Raw genomic sequence first — 12,936 nt, 5'->3', positions numbered from 1 at the left:
ATAATATAATTCAAATGCTAGAGGTAGGTGGTTGGCAGAAGAGGGGTGGACGCCACGAGACAATTACCACGTGGGGAAGTAACGTGAAAAGTGTCCAGGAACATCGGAGCGCCCCTATCAAAACGTTATCTCATATAGTTGATAACCTTAAATTAAGTTATCTCATCTTATAGTGTGCTATGTGGCTACGTGCCTTGGGCCGGTTTTCGTGTTTGCGGGGCCACCGCCTCACGCTGGTACTAGTTGCGGAATCCACGTCGGTTTGTTGCAGATAGTCACTGGTGCCATCCATGTGGACATCCATCCAGTTAGGGCTTGAGGGTCTTCTACGGAGTCGTAGTCTTCTTTCGGTTTCATGTCCCTCATCACTATTTTATGTGTTTCTTGGATCACTACCCGTTATATGTGAGCTTCCATGCGATCCGATATGCCCAGGTCCCGTCTGTACTTGCTGTGCTCCTTTGTCACTATTCCCTCCCACGTCATAACGTAGGGGATAACCCTGATCTTGGTTTGCTGGTTAAACTGTCGCGCCTTGAGGTCCTCGATAAGGTCTTCATACTTCTGCTTCTTGAACTTCTCCGTATCCACTAGGTTGTCTTGATTGGTGATTCCTATCTCCACGATGGTTATGGTGTTCCTCCGCCGATCCGCCAGGATGATGTCTGGCCTGTTGTATTCCTTAGTCTTCTGAGTCTTGACCGTCTTGTCGTACGCGATCCATCCGTATTTTCCATGCACTTCACTCTCGATCTTGTGGGCGTCTATCTTATCCTTGGGTGGTCCTATTTGCCTCCCGAGTAATGAGTGGACTATTTCGGTTGCCTCTATGTGATTCTTCGTATATTCTTAGTAGAATTTTCAGGCCCGTTGACTCGAGGTGGTTTACGTTCCTGCCGTTGTTGCATCTTGAGCATTTCTTGGACGAAGTCATCCATTGCAGATTCCTGTCCTGGACTTCTGCTACCTTCGCTGCTTCTTCCGGGGTGAGTATTCCACACGTCAGGTACAATGACGACGCCTCGATGTCCAGCTTGGGGTCCTCACGCTTGGCATACAGAACCTTATGAGTTGATTTTACGTGCATTCTGTTGTACAGCCATTTGTTTTGGGCCACCCTGAGGTCCCTGAGGCTCTTGTCCGTCGTGTCCTCCACTCCGAATTCCATTCCATATCTCCCTTCCAGGTGCATCTTGATATGAGATATGTGCGCGTATGTGTCGCGAAAATGCTGCATGATCGCAGCCCTCCTGGTTGACGTCACCTCGTCTGCTGAAAACGTCAACCACAGTCGTAGCAGCATGGCTTCCGCTCTGAATACCATGCTGTGGAGCCCTCTCCCCATCTCTTTCCGGGGGAGGTAGAGCCTCTGTGTGTTCGCCCACTTCTTGTGTCCGTGCTTCGCGTTAATTATTCTCCGTACTGCCAGGTCGATCTTGTCGAAATGCGTGATGTCCATGGGGATCACGCCGATGTAGTAGTTGATGACGCTGAGGGCGTACTGGTTGATGGCCATCGAGAGGTTTTTCCCCGACAGCTTTGACGCAGCCAGTAGCTCCGTTCTCCTGCATATCTCCTGTAGTATTATGTCGAACATTCCGTCGCTTGTAAGTGAGTTTGAAGTCTCTGTGACTCCCAAGTACTTGTACGTCTCCGGGCCTTCCATCTGCTTGGCGATGCTCACGCACGCCTCCGTGTTGGTTGCCGACTTGTCGCGGTTGATCCTGAGTCCTATGTCGTTGAAGAACTTCTCCACTTCTCGGCCCATTCCTCTCATCGTACTTTCCTCGTGGGCGAAGAACTTGAGGTCGTCAATATAGAGAAAGTGGTTTGTGGCGAAGATCCTGCCGCCAGGCACGCTTAGCTCCACCTTGGGGAAGATGCGAGTCAGGTGCCTGCTCAGCGGGTCCAAGCACAGCACGAAGAGAAGGGGCGACAGGCTGTCGCCTTGGAGAATGCCCCTCTCTACTTTCTTGTGCATGATTGTGTTCTTGTTCCACCGTATCTCTATATTCCACCTCTTGGTCGTCTGCTTGATGAAGTTTGATAACCACCCTGGTAGGTTAAGGCTGTCGATAACCCTTGCCAGGTACGCGTGGTGGATTGAGTCGTACGCCTTCATGACGTCGACCCACGTTGCAAGTAACTTCCCCTTGTGCTTCTCGTTGAGCGCGATGTTAGCTAACGCGTGCTCCTTTGCACCCTGTACGTTGCTCCTCGTGCCCATCTGGTTCTCGGACCGTAGTCCCCTGCCATCGACTTCTCGCTTAAGCGTCTCCGTTGCACAACGGGTAGTTAGCTTGTATAGGTTGGACATGCACGTGATAGGCCTGTATTGTGCGGCGGACTTTGGTTTCTTGTTCTTCGGTAGTAGGTACGTGATCCCACAGTAGAACCAGTCGTCCTGCACTTTGCCTTGCGTGCATGCCTCCTCTACTAGCCTATAAATGACTCTGTGAAGGGACGTGAGCCATTTAATGTAGTAGTTGTAGATCCCATCCGCACCGGGCGACTTCCAGTCTCGCAATTTCTTGACGATCGTGACGAATTCCTCGTATGTGGGAAAGCCTGCCATGTTCTCTGCCGGTGGTCTTTCGACCAGGTATCCTTCACCGTTGTGCGGTGCGTTTGGCTTCACCCACATTTGCGCCCAGTACTCTATCATCATCCCCTCGTTTATCGCCGACTCATCCGCGTCCTGCTGTTTCTCCAGTGTCCTGTAGAAGTGTCCCGTGTAAAGCTCGAACATGCGGTTATGGTTGTACAACTCCTGCTTGAACTTGGCGTTCTTGAGTTTGTCCTGCTCCTTTTGGAGTTCCTCTTGAGTCCTGCTGATCACGTATGACAGTTCCTGCGGCTTGTCCGCGATCATGTTGTACTTGTCCATTTGGCGATAAACGCGTTTCCTATCCTCCTTCTCCAGGGGGACCTTCTGCTTGTATTTCAGAAGTAGTGCTCCTATCTCCTCCAGCTCCTTGATCCTCCTCTCTGCTGCCTCCTTCTTTCCCGAGGACGACGATGGTTTCGCGCTGTACTTGTCGTAGCAGTCCTGTGCCGTCTGATACAAGATGGCTAGCATCCCCATATCAGTGACTGGGTTGTGCTTCACGTAGTTGTGGACCACTAGATCCAGCGACCTAATCGCCGAGAAGTCGAGGGAGTCCATGGTGTGTCTTTTGTTCTTTACTGTCCTAATAACACCTGGCTCCCTCAACCTCTGTGCCATGATCCGGTCGAAATCCTCCTGCAGGGCGTTGTATGAGTCGACGTCGTGCAGCGATGCTATTTCTCCAACGTCCGTCGGTTGGCTCCGCGCTGCTTTGGCGACTACCTGTCTTGCCATCTGCTCCACCTCCTTGTGGGTTGATAACCACTATGATGCATTGATTCAAGGCTACATGTGCAACCTTCAAGACATTTTCCCAGACTGATGGGGTAATATAACGAATCCACATATATCCCATTAGGTGTGGTATCTCTGTAGTGGAAAACGCGTGGCTGTGGATTACCCGGCAGAAGCATGGCTATCGGTGACCGAAGATTGCGGAAACGGTGAGGGGAGACGGGCTGGCGGTTTCACCGGTCTGCGGCCCGGGTACGTGTTTCACGTTAGTGCGTATAGATGGGAAGGGAGTGTCGTAGGTTGAGCTGCCTGTTGCGTAGTTTGCAGGTTGTTGTGAACGGAGGAAGGGTAAGATGGATGAAGGGACACCGTGTGATTGTGGTACTAGGGGCGGAGAGTGTAGTAACCGCACATGTAGGTGTTGTTCATGGTGTTGTATAGGATGTACCGGAAGCAACCGTTGCAAAGCGTGTATTGTGACGAGAGCAGGCTACAACATCTGTAATCCTGATATTTGTGGGAAATGTGGCTTTAGATACGGTGACCCTTGTGACTGCCCATGTTGTAAAAGCAATGTCATACGCCCTGTCGTCGTCATAACTCCCGTCATACTAATCATGCTCATAGTCATCTGCGTCATGAGCGTCTTTCGCATACGGCCGTTCCACAAAGTCCGCGATTGTTTTACCCGCAAATGAACGTTTTGCATCGCATTCTTAAACAAACTCCAACAGTTTGCCTTATCGCACTTATCGCAGCGTTGCATACAACGGATGCACAATGCTTGTCTAATCATATATTATTATATGTTCGATAATCGTGCATCGGAAGGTACCCGGAGAGACGTTCACGAATTACATCCAAACATAGCATCGAATGCAGACTGTCAAATTGAACTGGCTTAACCATAGTGGCCTATCATACGTCCTTGTCGGCTGCCTTGATACGCTCTACGTCCGCTCGCACCACTGGTAACCTTCAAGCCTCCGCATCTCAGAACAATCGCTGCTATCCACTGCGAGTCGCTTGTTTGCAAAATCAGCAATATATCGCACCTGCAGCTGTACTGATGGGTATGATCACCATTTTGATGCCACCGGCTAGCATACCAAACCCAAAATGTGCAATATTCTCAGTCACCTCACAGTTTACTACGTCATTTTAAGATACAATTTGCCGTGGTGATGTAGTGCAAAAATTAAGGCACATTAAAAATGACCAGACAAAACCAAACATTAATGCGTCATAATGAGAGACCGTATAGGCAGGTCTGCATTCATTATACCTTTATACCTGGGCCTCACTATCTATAGCATATATTGTACCATGTATAGCCATTAAAATTGCAAACATGATCGTTGCAACATGCCACAAATTACTATAAATGCGGCCACTGAAAATCACAAGTAACTGGATAGGGTATAAGTCCACAGATAACCGATAATTCTGACAACTGCGGATTAAGTGAAATATCGGCAACCCAATCATGCAAATGGCATTCAACTGGCAAAGTTTATCTTTGCTTTTGAGAAGTCTAGCTCAGGGTGAGCCTTTTTGAACCTCTCCAGGGCCTCGAACTGCGACGCCTGTGCACTCGTTGGCAGGCCTGCGGCCTTTTGGCGCTGGTCAAACATCATCTTCTCCACGGTGTGCCGAGTCTCAGGGTCCAAGTCACTTAGCTTGGAATTCTCGGGTACGATTTTCTTAACGTCAATCTCTGGGTGGCCCTTGATAACACACGGCCACCATTGTATCTGGTTGCGCTTTTCCAGAGTTATCTGCAGGGTCTTCCCGTCAACCAGTGTCCAGAAACAGTCGTCACTTCTGACAGTCTCATGCAAATCCCCGCCAAATAGCAGAGATCCGTTCAGATATGCTGTAAGCCTATTCGTAGTAATGTCGACCTTGATGTTGCGACTCTTAGTGCCGGCAGGAACTGGTGCAGAGACTTCGACACCCGCCAGTGTCTGGGTCCAGACATACCTGAGAGGTGTTAAATTCGTATAATAGTACGTAATGCCACACGTGAAATGTTGACATACCATTCAGTGGTTCCTCCGTTGCCAGGCGGAGGAGTTTCGTCGGTCTCTCCCTCGGAGTGCTCTTCAACCTCCTCTGGGGGTTCCTGATTCCGGGGAATCTCTATAACCGATTCTGGGTCTCCAGAAGTGACATCTATAACTGAATTATCGGCCTGAACTACGTGTTTAGCAGCTTCCTTTTGACGCTTTGAGTCTGCCTCCCTGCGTTTGGCTTCTATGGCCGCAGCGCCAGCCTGGCGGCAACGTTGCGAAACCAGCTTCACGCAGTACTCTAAATGACCATTGGGATCTTCACCACCAGGTGGAGTGTAAAAGTCGGTGCGTCGGCCCAGGAAGGAGAAGAATGTGTCCAGCAGTCCATCGATACCGGAGCACTTCTCGGTAAGCATCAACAGGACGTTGTCGGCCACTGCGTCGGAGCTCGCCATTGTTATCCCCTCAATATGTTATTTAATAGCATACAATGTGTGCGAGTGGAAGGTCACGTAATCAACCGATTCCGCCGTATATTTTGGTGTAAGGTTTCTGGTGCTACACAACAGTACACGTAATATAACAAAAGACACGAGGTCATCGCAAATATTAACACGTAATGTTGCGATATAGATATACTTTGACCATATGGTGCATATTGCACGTGATTACATGAGCTTGTAGTAGCAATCGCCCAGCGCTGCCGAGTCGCGCAGTCGGAGCAGGATGTCGAGCCAACGGTTGTTAGTCGGGTTCTTGAGCAATGAAACTGTACCATGTATTGTGTCTGTGGCAATGTGTATGAATATGGGTGACTAACTTACCATTCAGTCGCACAGGGGCGTCGTTGTGATCCTGTGTCTAAGTGACAAACTGCCATGGTAACCTACCACAAGATGCAGCAACACCTGCTTCCAGTGCGTTGTTGTCTGGTCAGGCCGAGTAGACATAACAACCACCACGCCACCTTCCTCTTCGGAACCAGCGTAGTCAGGCGACACGCTATACGTCCTCGTCGTGTCTACGCCGGGGAGGGACTCCCGATATGACTCCAGCCCACCAAAAGTCTTAGACTTGAGGTTTAGCACAGCAGGGAAGCTCCCATCAGCCGTATTGCGAGGCTCAAAAATGCAGTCAAAGTAGAGGACGAGGGAGGAACACGTTTTCCCGTCGTGCACTTTCACCTGCGCATTGTCACTTAGAGGTAGCATAAACCTACCTCGAAATCGTGAGCAGTGGACAGTTCAGACGGCTTCACACGCTTTAGATCCATGACGCATATGCCGCTTGCGTCGCTGACTATAGAAGACGGGTCCGCCGCCTCCACAGCCGGGACCTTGAGCAGCTCGGCGGCCTCATAGCGCAGGCCGCTTAACACTATGCCGTATTTGGGCTCATTCCACTCCCTCATTTTCGCTGAAAGCTCTTCGTGCATATCAATGGCAAAGAACTGCGCGTATTGATTACGTCCTCATACCCACCCACCCCCAATTTGACCTTGCTAGGCACCATAATACCGTCCTCAGTAAGGTACTTGTCACGGGCAAACAAAACCGAGGGCAACATATTCTCGTAGAGCAACCCGTATCCCATCCATTCTGATATCAAAATGTCACACTTGAATGGCTCGTGTGGCGTGTCGGAGTTGGCGTCACGTTTAAACAACAGAACCCCATCGACGTATGCCAGATCGGAATCCTCCACCTTGCCATGCAAAAAGCGCACGTTGGTCAGGTTGTTAATGCGCGCATGATCCTCCGACATATTAACGAGGTTCTCGCAATTGTCGATGCCGACAACCTATGACACGTGACACCTAAACATGCGTATCGGCACGTACCAGCTTGGCGCCATGCTTCGCGGCGAGGAGTGAGAGTATTCCCGAGCCGCAACCTACATCAAGAACCACCTTGTCCTTGAATAGCGCCTTGTTGAGGCGAATGAATGCCTCGTATGCCCCAGTTCGGACCGCATCCTGCACCATCTCTCGGTGGATACCGAGACCCTTGTAGCACTTGAAGTAACTCTCATCTGATATACAGTGAAAGTTACAGACAATTGTTCTCACCCTCTGACGCCCGCTTCCTGATAGCCTGGGCGGTCTTGGTGCCCTTCTCCTGGCTAAGGTGCTTGGACAACAGATCCTCATCACCCTCTTCGTCGCTGGATTCCATGAAGTCCCAGAGCAACTTCTCGTTCTCAAACGGCGGCTTGATGAACTCCTCCATCCGGTTCAGCACTATAGATGGGTCGGAGCGTATGCGTTGGTAGCAGTCAAGCACGTCGGCCCCCTTCGCCTTCTCGCGCTCCAGGTAGGTCACGAGAGCCACGCGGTGGAGGGTACCCTTGCCCAGGATCCTATGGTCGAAGCCGAACTTCGACTCCATGTGGCGGTACACCTGGGAGGCGAATGGCGAGGAGAAGTCGTCGAAAAGGCTCGTAGCAACGCCCTCGCCTTCCCATGTTTCCTCGAGCTCAGAGCCGGAGGAGCAGGAGTCACTAGAATCTGAAGAGCTCATTGTGTCATATGCGCGAAATTTCGAATTGAACAGTTTATGCGTGTGGAAACAACTGGAGGGAGCGACGTGTGGGACTGAACTGAGAATGACGTGGAGATAGACACGACGGCATCGCCCCCTCCCCGGCTACAAACATGCCATACAAAGCCTTCCTCGCACTACTAAAAATTCGTGACTAGGCTGAGTGAAGCCGTAACGGCCATACTAAGTGTATGGGCGATGCAAAGTGTGCCACGGCCAAGGCGTGAGATCGAGAAATATGCTCTCACCAGGGGCATATAAATTTGCGACAACATAATATCGTTGCATAACTGTGGCTCAACTGCTCACAGCTAGAGCCATAGACGTACACATTAACGGTTAATTCGTCAAATGAGCCTAGGTATCGTCGTCCCGTCGGCAGACCCGCCCATAGACACTGCGACGCGGTACACACTCACACGTAATATCATACTATACAGCTAGGCGACGTATGATTCAAATATGAGGTGCGCGTACGCATGTGGGAGCGACAACCGCGCGTTGACGTCGGAAGATGGGGCTTGATTTACTTTAAATTACGATGTTATGAGCCGAGACTCAAGCGATAAGCTGTGTGTCTCGCCGTATGATGCAGATACACCGGTGTGTGGAATCTGCGACCGCGAAATTTAGCAGTGCGACACACCGTCGTCAACTGCACAACTGAGGCAACGCGTCTCACGTGTAGAGACGGTGTATACTCCCTTTAAACAGGATAGTAAGTGATGGTAAGCCACGCGAAACACATGTATTCGTTGCCGGTCCCAGGGACCGAGGAGGAAGGTGGGTAGCCGCCGGCGCACGCTCATAAGACGCAGGTTTCTCCGCAGTGTACAGATGCCCGCTGAGCGTCGACAAAGTCCTGTCGTACAAAGACTACTTCGATGGAAATATTGCTACAGGGTGAGTGTCGGTCTGCGCTTTGCGCGCTGCGATACCGTCCGTCAACAAACATGCAGATGGGACATCTTCCAGCACGGTCTGAAGCAAGACCCGGATGCGCCATGCCTCGGCACAAGAGTCAGGAAGGATGACGGCGCGCTCGGAGAGTACGCTTTCAAGAGCTACCGCGAGGTGGAGGCGCTGGTTCAGCGTTTCGGCAGTGGACTCCAGACGATTGCCGGAATAGAAAAGGTGGAGGTGAACGCCCCTGAACCCGTGGAAGCCATGATGATCGGAATATACGCCCCAAACAGCGTCGAGTGGCTAATATGCGAGCAGACAGCAAACGCCTTCGGGTACACCATCGTGCCCATTTACGACACCATCGGCGAGGAGTCGATCCTCCACATCCTGCAGAACTCGGACATCAACGTGGTCGTGTGCGACTACGGGTGCGCGCAGAAACTCATGCGGGCGATGCCGAAGGCGCATGCGCACACCATCAAGGCTGTGATTGTGATTGGCACGGAAAAAGTGGCCCCGGAGGGCAACGATGTGGAGGTGCTTCTTTTCGACGAAGTTTTGGCCAGGGGGGATGCCAACCTGATCCCATTCAGCCCTGCGAAGCCGGAGCAGGTGAACACCATCTCCTACACCTCCGGCACCTCGGGTATCCCTAAGGGCGTCATCCTGACCCAGGGGCAGATTGCGTCGCTCATCACCGTGGTGAACCAGACGATAAGCTTGACCGGCAAGGTGTCGCCCGAGGCCGTCAAATGCTACCTCAGCTACCTTCCTCTTGCCCACATGTACGAGCGCCTGTACATTAACTCGTGCCTCATCGTGGGAGGCAAGATCGGACTCTACAGCGGTGACGTGCGCAACATCCTGGAGGACCTGGAGACGCTCAAGCCCACAGTGTTCGTCAGCGTACCGAGGCTGTATTTTAGGATCCACGACAAGGTCTTTTCAAACGTCTCGAGGAAGCACTGGATCATCCAGGCCATCTTCAACATGGCGCTCAAGGCCAAGTTGAGGCGGATTAGGACCACAGGAAACTGCAAGCACGCCTTCTGGGACAGATTCGTTTTCAAGAAGTTCCCCGCGTTGTTTGGCGGGAATGTCGAGTGGATGATGACGGGGTCAGCGCCGCTGTCCCCCCTGACGTACGACAGGATGAGAGCGATCTTCGGAACACAGCTGCTCGCCGGCTACGGCCTCACCGAAACCGCCGCAGGAGCTGTCGTCAATATGGCTGGAGAGACGGACACGACACACGTTGGAGGAATCATCCCCTCGCTGGAGTTCAGGCTCAAGTCGCTGCCCGACTTGGAATACTCCGTCAAGGACCCTAACCCAAGAGGCGAGCTCATGTTGAGGGGTAGTCACGTGACATGCGGTTATTTCAGGAACCCTGATGCTACCGCTGAAGCCATCCAGGACGGGTGGCTGCTCACTGGCGACATTGCCGAGCTGCTGCCGAACGGCGCGATCAAAATCATCGACCGCAGGAAACACATTTTCAAGCTGGTGCAGGGCGAGTACATCATGCCCGAAAAATTGGAGGCGGTGCTCATCGGCTGCACTCTGCTCAGTCAGGCGTTCGTCACCGGAAAGTCGACCGAGGTAGGCGCCGCCTTGTTCGTGCTTACATCATGTCATCAGATTTACCCCGTCGCCATTGTCGTGCCAGACGAAGTCGAGGTGCAATTCTGGGCCAAGGACAACGGCCACTCCGAGCTATCGCTGCAGGAAATTTGCAAGCTGCCGGAGTTCAAGGAGGCCATAATGAAGGTAGGCTCACAGCCACACCGCTCCCCTTACATGCATTCGCAGCAAATGAACAAGGCGTACGACGAATCCGGCGTCAAGGGATTCGAGCGGTGCAAGCACATTTACGTCGAGCCGGAGCCCTTCTCCATCGGCAACGACATGCTCACCACGACCAACAAGCTCCGCCGCCACAACGCGAAAAAGAAGTACAGCGCCATCATCGACGAGCTGTGCGCCGCTGGAGTATAGCACAAACTGCGTACCCACCACGTGTGGCCTGTCAATAAGATCTAGTGTCATGTCCCCTAGTTGGGACCCAGGATGTTGGGAAGCATAATACTAGCGCCGTTCCACCCAACTCGTGACTAAAACTTTTCAGAACGAGTGTAGTACTATTTTGAGTTACACAGCTGTCGTATAGTGCGCATAAGTTGCAGATTTGATGGTCTCTTGTGGGCCGAAAAATGAAAGCATGGGCATCCGACACCCGGTACGAGGGCACGGATGACCCAATGTAGACGGTCTAAAACAAACGATTTACGCGTTATTCATGACCTAGTTTCAAAAATACGCGATGAATTGATGGAGCAACTTATAGCTCTGAGGGAAATACCATCGCTCGGAACAAACGTAAAGTTCCACATTAAAGTGACAATGATACAAATTAGCGGTCACTACCGAACTTGGAAAAATGGCTAAAGCCAATAGATGTGTGTTTCATCATTGGATGTCGCCGTGTAAACTGAATACAATGAAAAAAGGTAAGCCCCCTGAGGGACTCGAACCCCCGACCACCAGATTAAGAGTCTGGCGCTCTATCCGACTGAGCTAAGAGGGCCACGGGAGAGCTTCTTATCGCACCACTAGTACCGTATTACAAGGATAATAACTGCATAAATTTTCCAGTCGCCAGAGGACGCGTCTCTCACACAACACCATCTAGCAACGATGAGATATCGTTTCGGATGCAAGGCGAATGTAGCCGATTATACGGTGATGTAAGCCCAAAATTGTGGCTCTAAAGTGGCTATTTGTGCGATGTGTAACAGGTGAAACAACCTGGTACCTCAGGCTCTGTTAGCAACGTGACCACGGCGCATGGCACCGGTAGACCCAGGTGTTGTACGACAACATAAACTGCACAACTCGCTGCTATAGAGAAAGGCTGTCCACTGCACAGCAGAAGGCACTAAAACTTCCAACTAAACAAAACTCGCCGGAACCCGTGAACTCGAACACACCCTTGTCGAATGCCACGGAAATACTTGCGTTGTACGACTAGAGGTGTGCTTGCTATACATGCCCTACGTAGAAGCCGCATCGGGACCCAATCCTGTGGAGCCGCGCCCGTATAGCCCCGGGGAGTTGATTTTAGTCGGATTAAGTTCATATAAATGTTGGTGGTATTATTATATTTAATTGTTGATACGAATATTGTATGGGCGAGGGCTACAATATCCGCCTGAACATCGGAAGACAAGAGGCAAAGACCCATCGCTGTTCTTCTACGAAACCTTCTACGCAGATCACACCGAAACCACGTGAAATCAATTCATTAGTTATATCTGCGGCGCGAAAAGGAGCCGGGAATTGTTATTTAACTGTCAACGTACGTCGAGGTCGCCTTTATCCTGTGTTTCACAGTTACAGTCCATTGTGAACGGGAAACACATCGCAGCTGCCATCTGCCCCTAACGAAAGGCTGTAAGAAACTTGTCCACACATCTCACAGGCGCCTTTCGAAATGAGTTTGAAGGTGCTGCTCTTCGCTGGCACCTTCGATCCGATCACGGCCGCGCATCTGCTGATGCTCCGCCAGGCGGCCGAAACCGAGTTCTTCGACAAGATATGGATCCTCCCCAGCGGCAAGCGTACGGACAAAGTATTCACCGCCAGTGACGAAGTGCGATTCAGGCAGTGCGAAATCGCAGCCGGGCAGTTGGAGGGAATCCATCCCGATGTCGAAGTTTGCGACTACGAAATCAAAAAGGGGGAAAACATCGACAGCTACTTTACGATGCGTTACTTCCAGGAAACGTATCCGGACTACGATTTCTACTTCTTCGTAGGGTCGGATCTGCTCCCGCAGATCGTAAAGTGGCCCTACGGTGACGAGCTCGTGAAGATAACCAAGTTCCTCATCGCATACAGGGAGGGTTACCCCATCCTGCAGGAAGACCTCGATACTCTGAAGCAGTACAAGCTGCTGTCCGATCTGCTGCGGTGCAAGGGCCGGTCCATGGAAGCCTCCAGCACCTCCTCCACGCTTGTGCGCAGTCAGCTGGCCGCAAACGTGAAGTGCGACGAGGTCGGCACGTTGCATCCAGAAATTATGGACTACATTACACAGCACGGCCTGTACAAGCAGCGAACGTAGATGAGC

General features: G+C 51.5%; 5 protein-coding genes across 5 annotated transcripts; 2 read left to right on the top strand and 3 right to left on the bottom strand.

Annotated features, from left to right (window-relative positions):
* Positions 1–399: 399 nt before the first annotated feature.
* Positions 400–3,343, bottom strand: BBBOND_0304070 (hypothetical protein; the record flags this gene model as incomplete). Its single annotated transcript, XM_012913235.1, has 3 exons — positions 400–812; positions 890–947; positions 968–3,343. The coding sequence occupies 3 exons, from the start codon at positions 3,341–3,343 to the stop codon at positions 400–402; spliced, it is 2,847 nt and encodes a 948-aa protein (XP_012768689.1).
* Positions 3,344–4,842: 1,499 nt separating this feature from the next.
* BBBOND_0304060 (nuclear movement family protein, putative) lies at positions 4,843–5,813 on the bottom strand (the record flags this gene model as incomplete). The annotated part of the gene is made up of 2 exons (XM_012913234.1): positions 4,843–5,326; positions 5,386–5,813. 2 exons carry the CDS (start codon positions 5,811–5,813, stop codon positions 4,843–4,845), a joined length of 912 nt encoding a protein of 303 aa, XP_012768688.1.
* Positions 5,814–6,026: 213 nt separating this feature from the next.
* Positions 6,027–7,877, bottom strand: BBBOND_0304050 (PROTEIN ARGININE N-METHYLTRANSFERASE, putative; the record flags this gene model as incomplete). The annotated part of the gene is made up of 7 exons (XM_012913233.1): positions 6,027–6,127; positions 6,183–6,213; positions 6,249–6,542; positions 6,578–6,808; positions 6,844–7,158; positions 7,199–7,389; positions 7,427–7,877. The coding sequence occupies 7 exons, from the start codon at positions 7,875–7,877 to the stop codon at positions 6,027–6,029; spliced, it is 1,614 nt and encodes a 537-aa protein (XP_012768687.1).
* A 767-nt stretch (positions 7,878–8,644) lies between these two features.
* On the top strand, positions 8,645–10,802 carry BBBOND_0304040 (fatty acyl-CoA synthetase family protein, putative; the record flags this gene model as incomplete). The annotated part of the gene is made up of 5 exons (XM_012913232.1): positions 8,645–8,681; positions 8,717–8,801; positions 8,858–10,406; positions 10,446–10,574; positions 10,617–10,802. 5 exons carry the CDS (start codon positions 8,645–8,647, stop codon positions 10,800–10,802), a joined length of 1,986 nt encoding a protein of 661 aa, XP_012768686.1.
* Positions 10,803–12,297: 1,495 nt separating this feature from the next.
* Positions 12,298–12,930, top strand: BBBOND_0304030 (cytidylyltransferase family protein, putative; the record flags this gene model as incomplete). The annotated part of the gene is made up of 1 exon (XM_012913231.1): positions 12,298–12,930. One exon carries the CDS (start codon positions 12,298–12,300, stop codon positions 12,928–12,930), a length of 633 nt encoding a protein of 210 aa, XP_012768685.1.
* Between the last annotated feature and the right edge of the window lie 6 nt (positions 12,931–12,936).

This window comes from Babesia bigemina, assembly GCF_000981445.1.
Source record: "Babesia bigemina genome assembly Bbig001, chromosome : III".
Classification (NCBI taxonomy): domain Eukaryota; phylum Apicomplexa; class Aconoidasida; order Piroplasmida; family Babesiidae; genus Babesia; species Babesia bigemina.
This window is presented reverse-complemented; position numbering and strand designations above follow the sequence as displayed.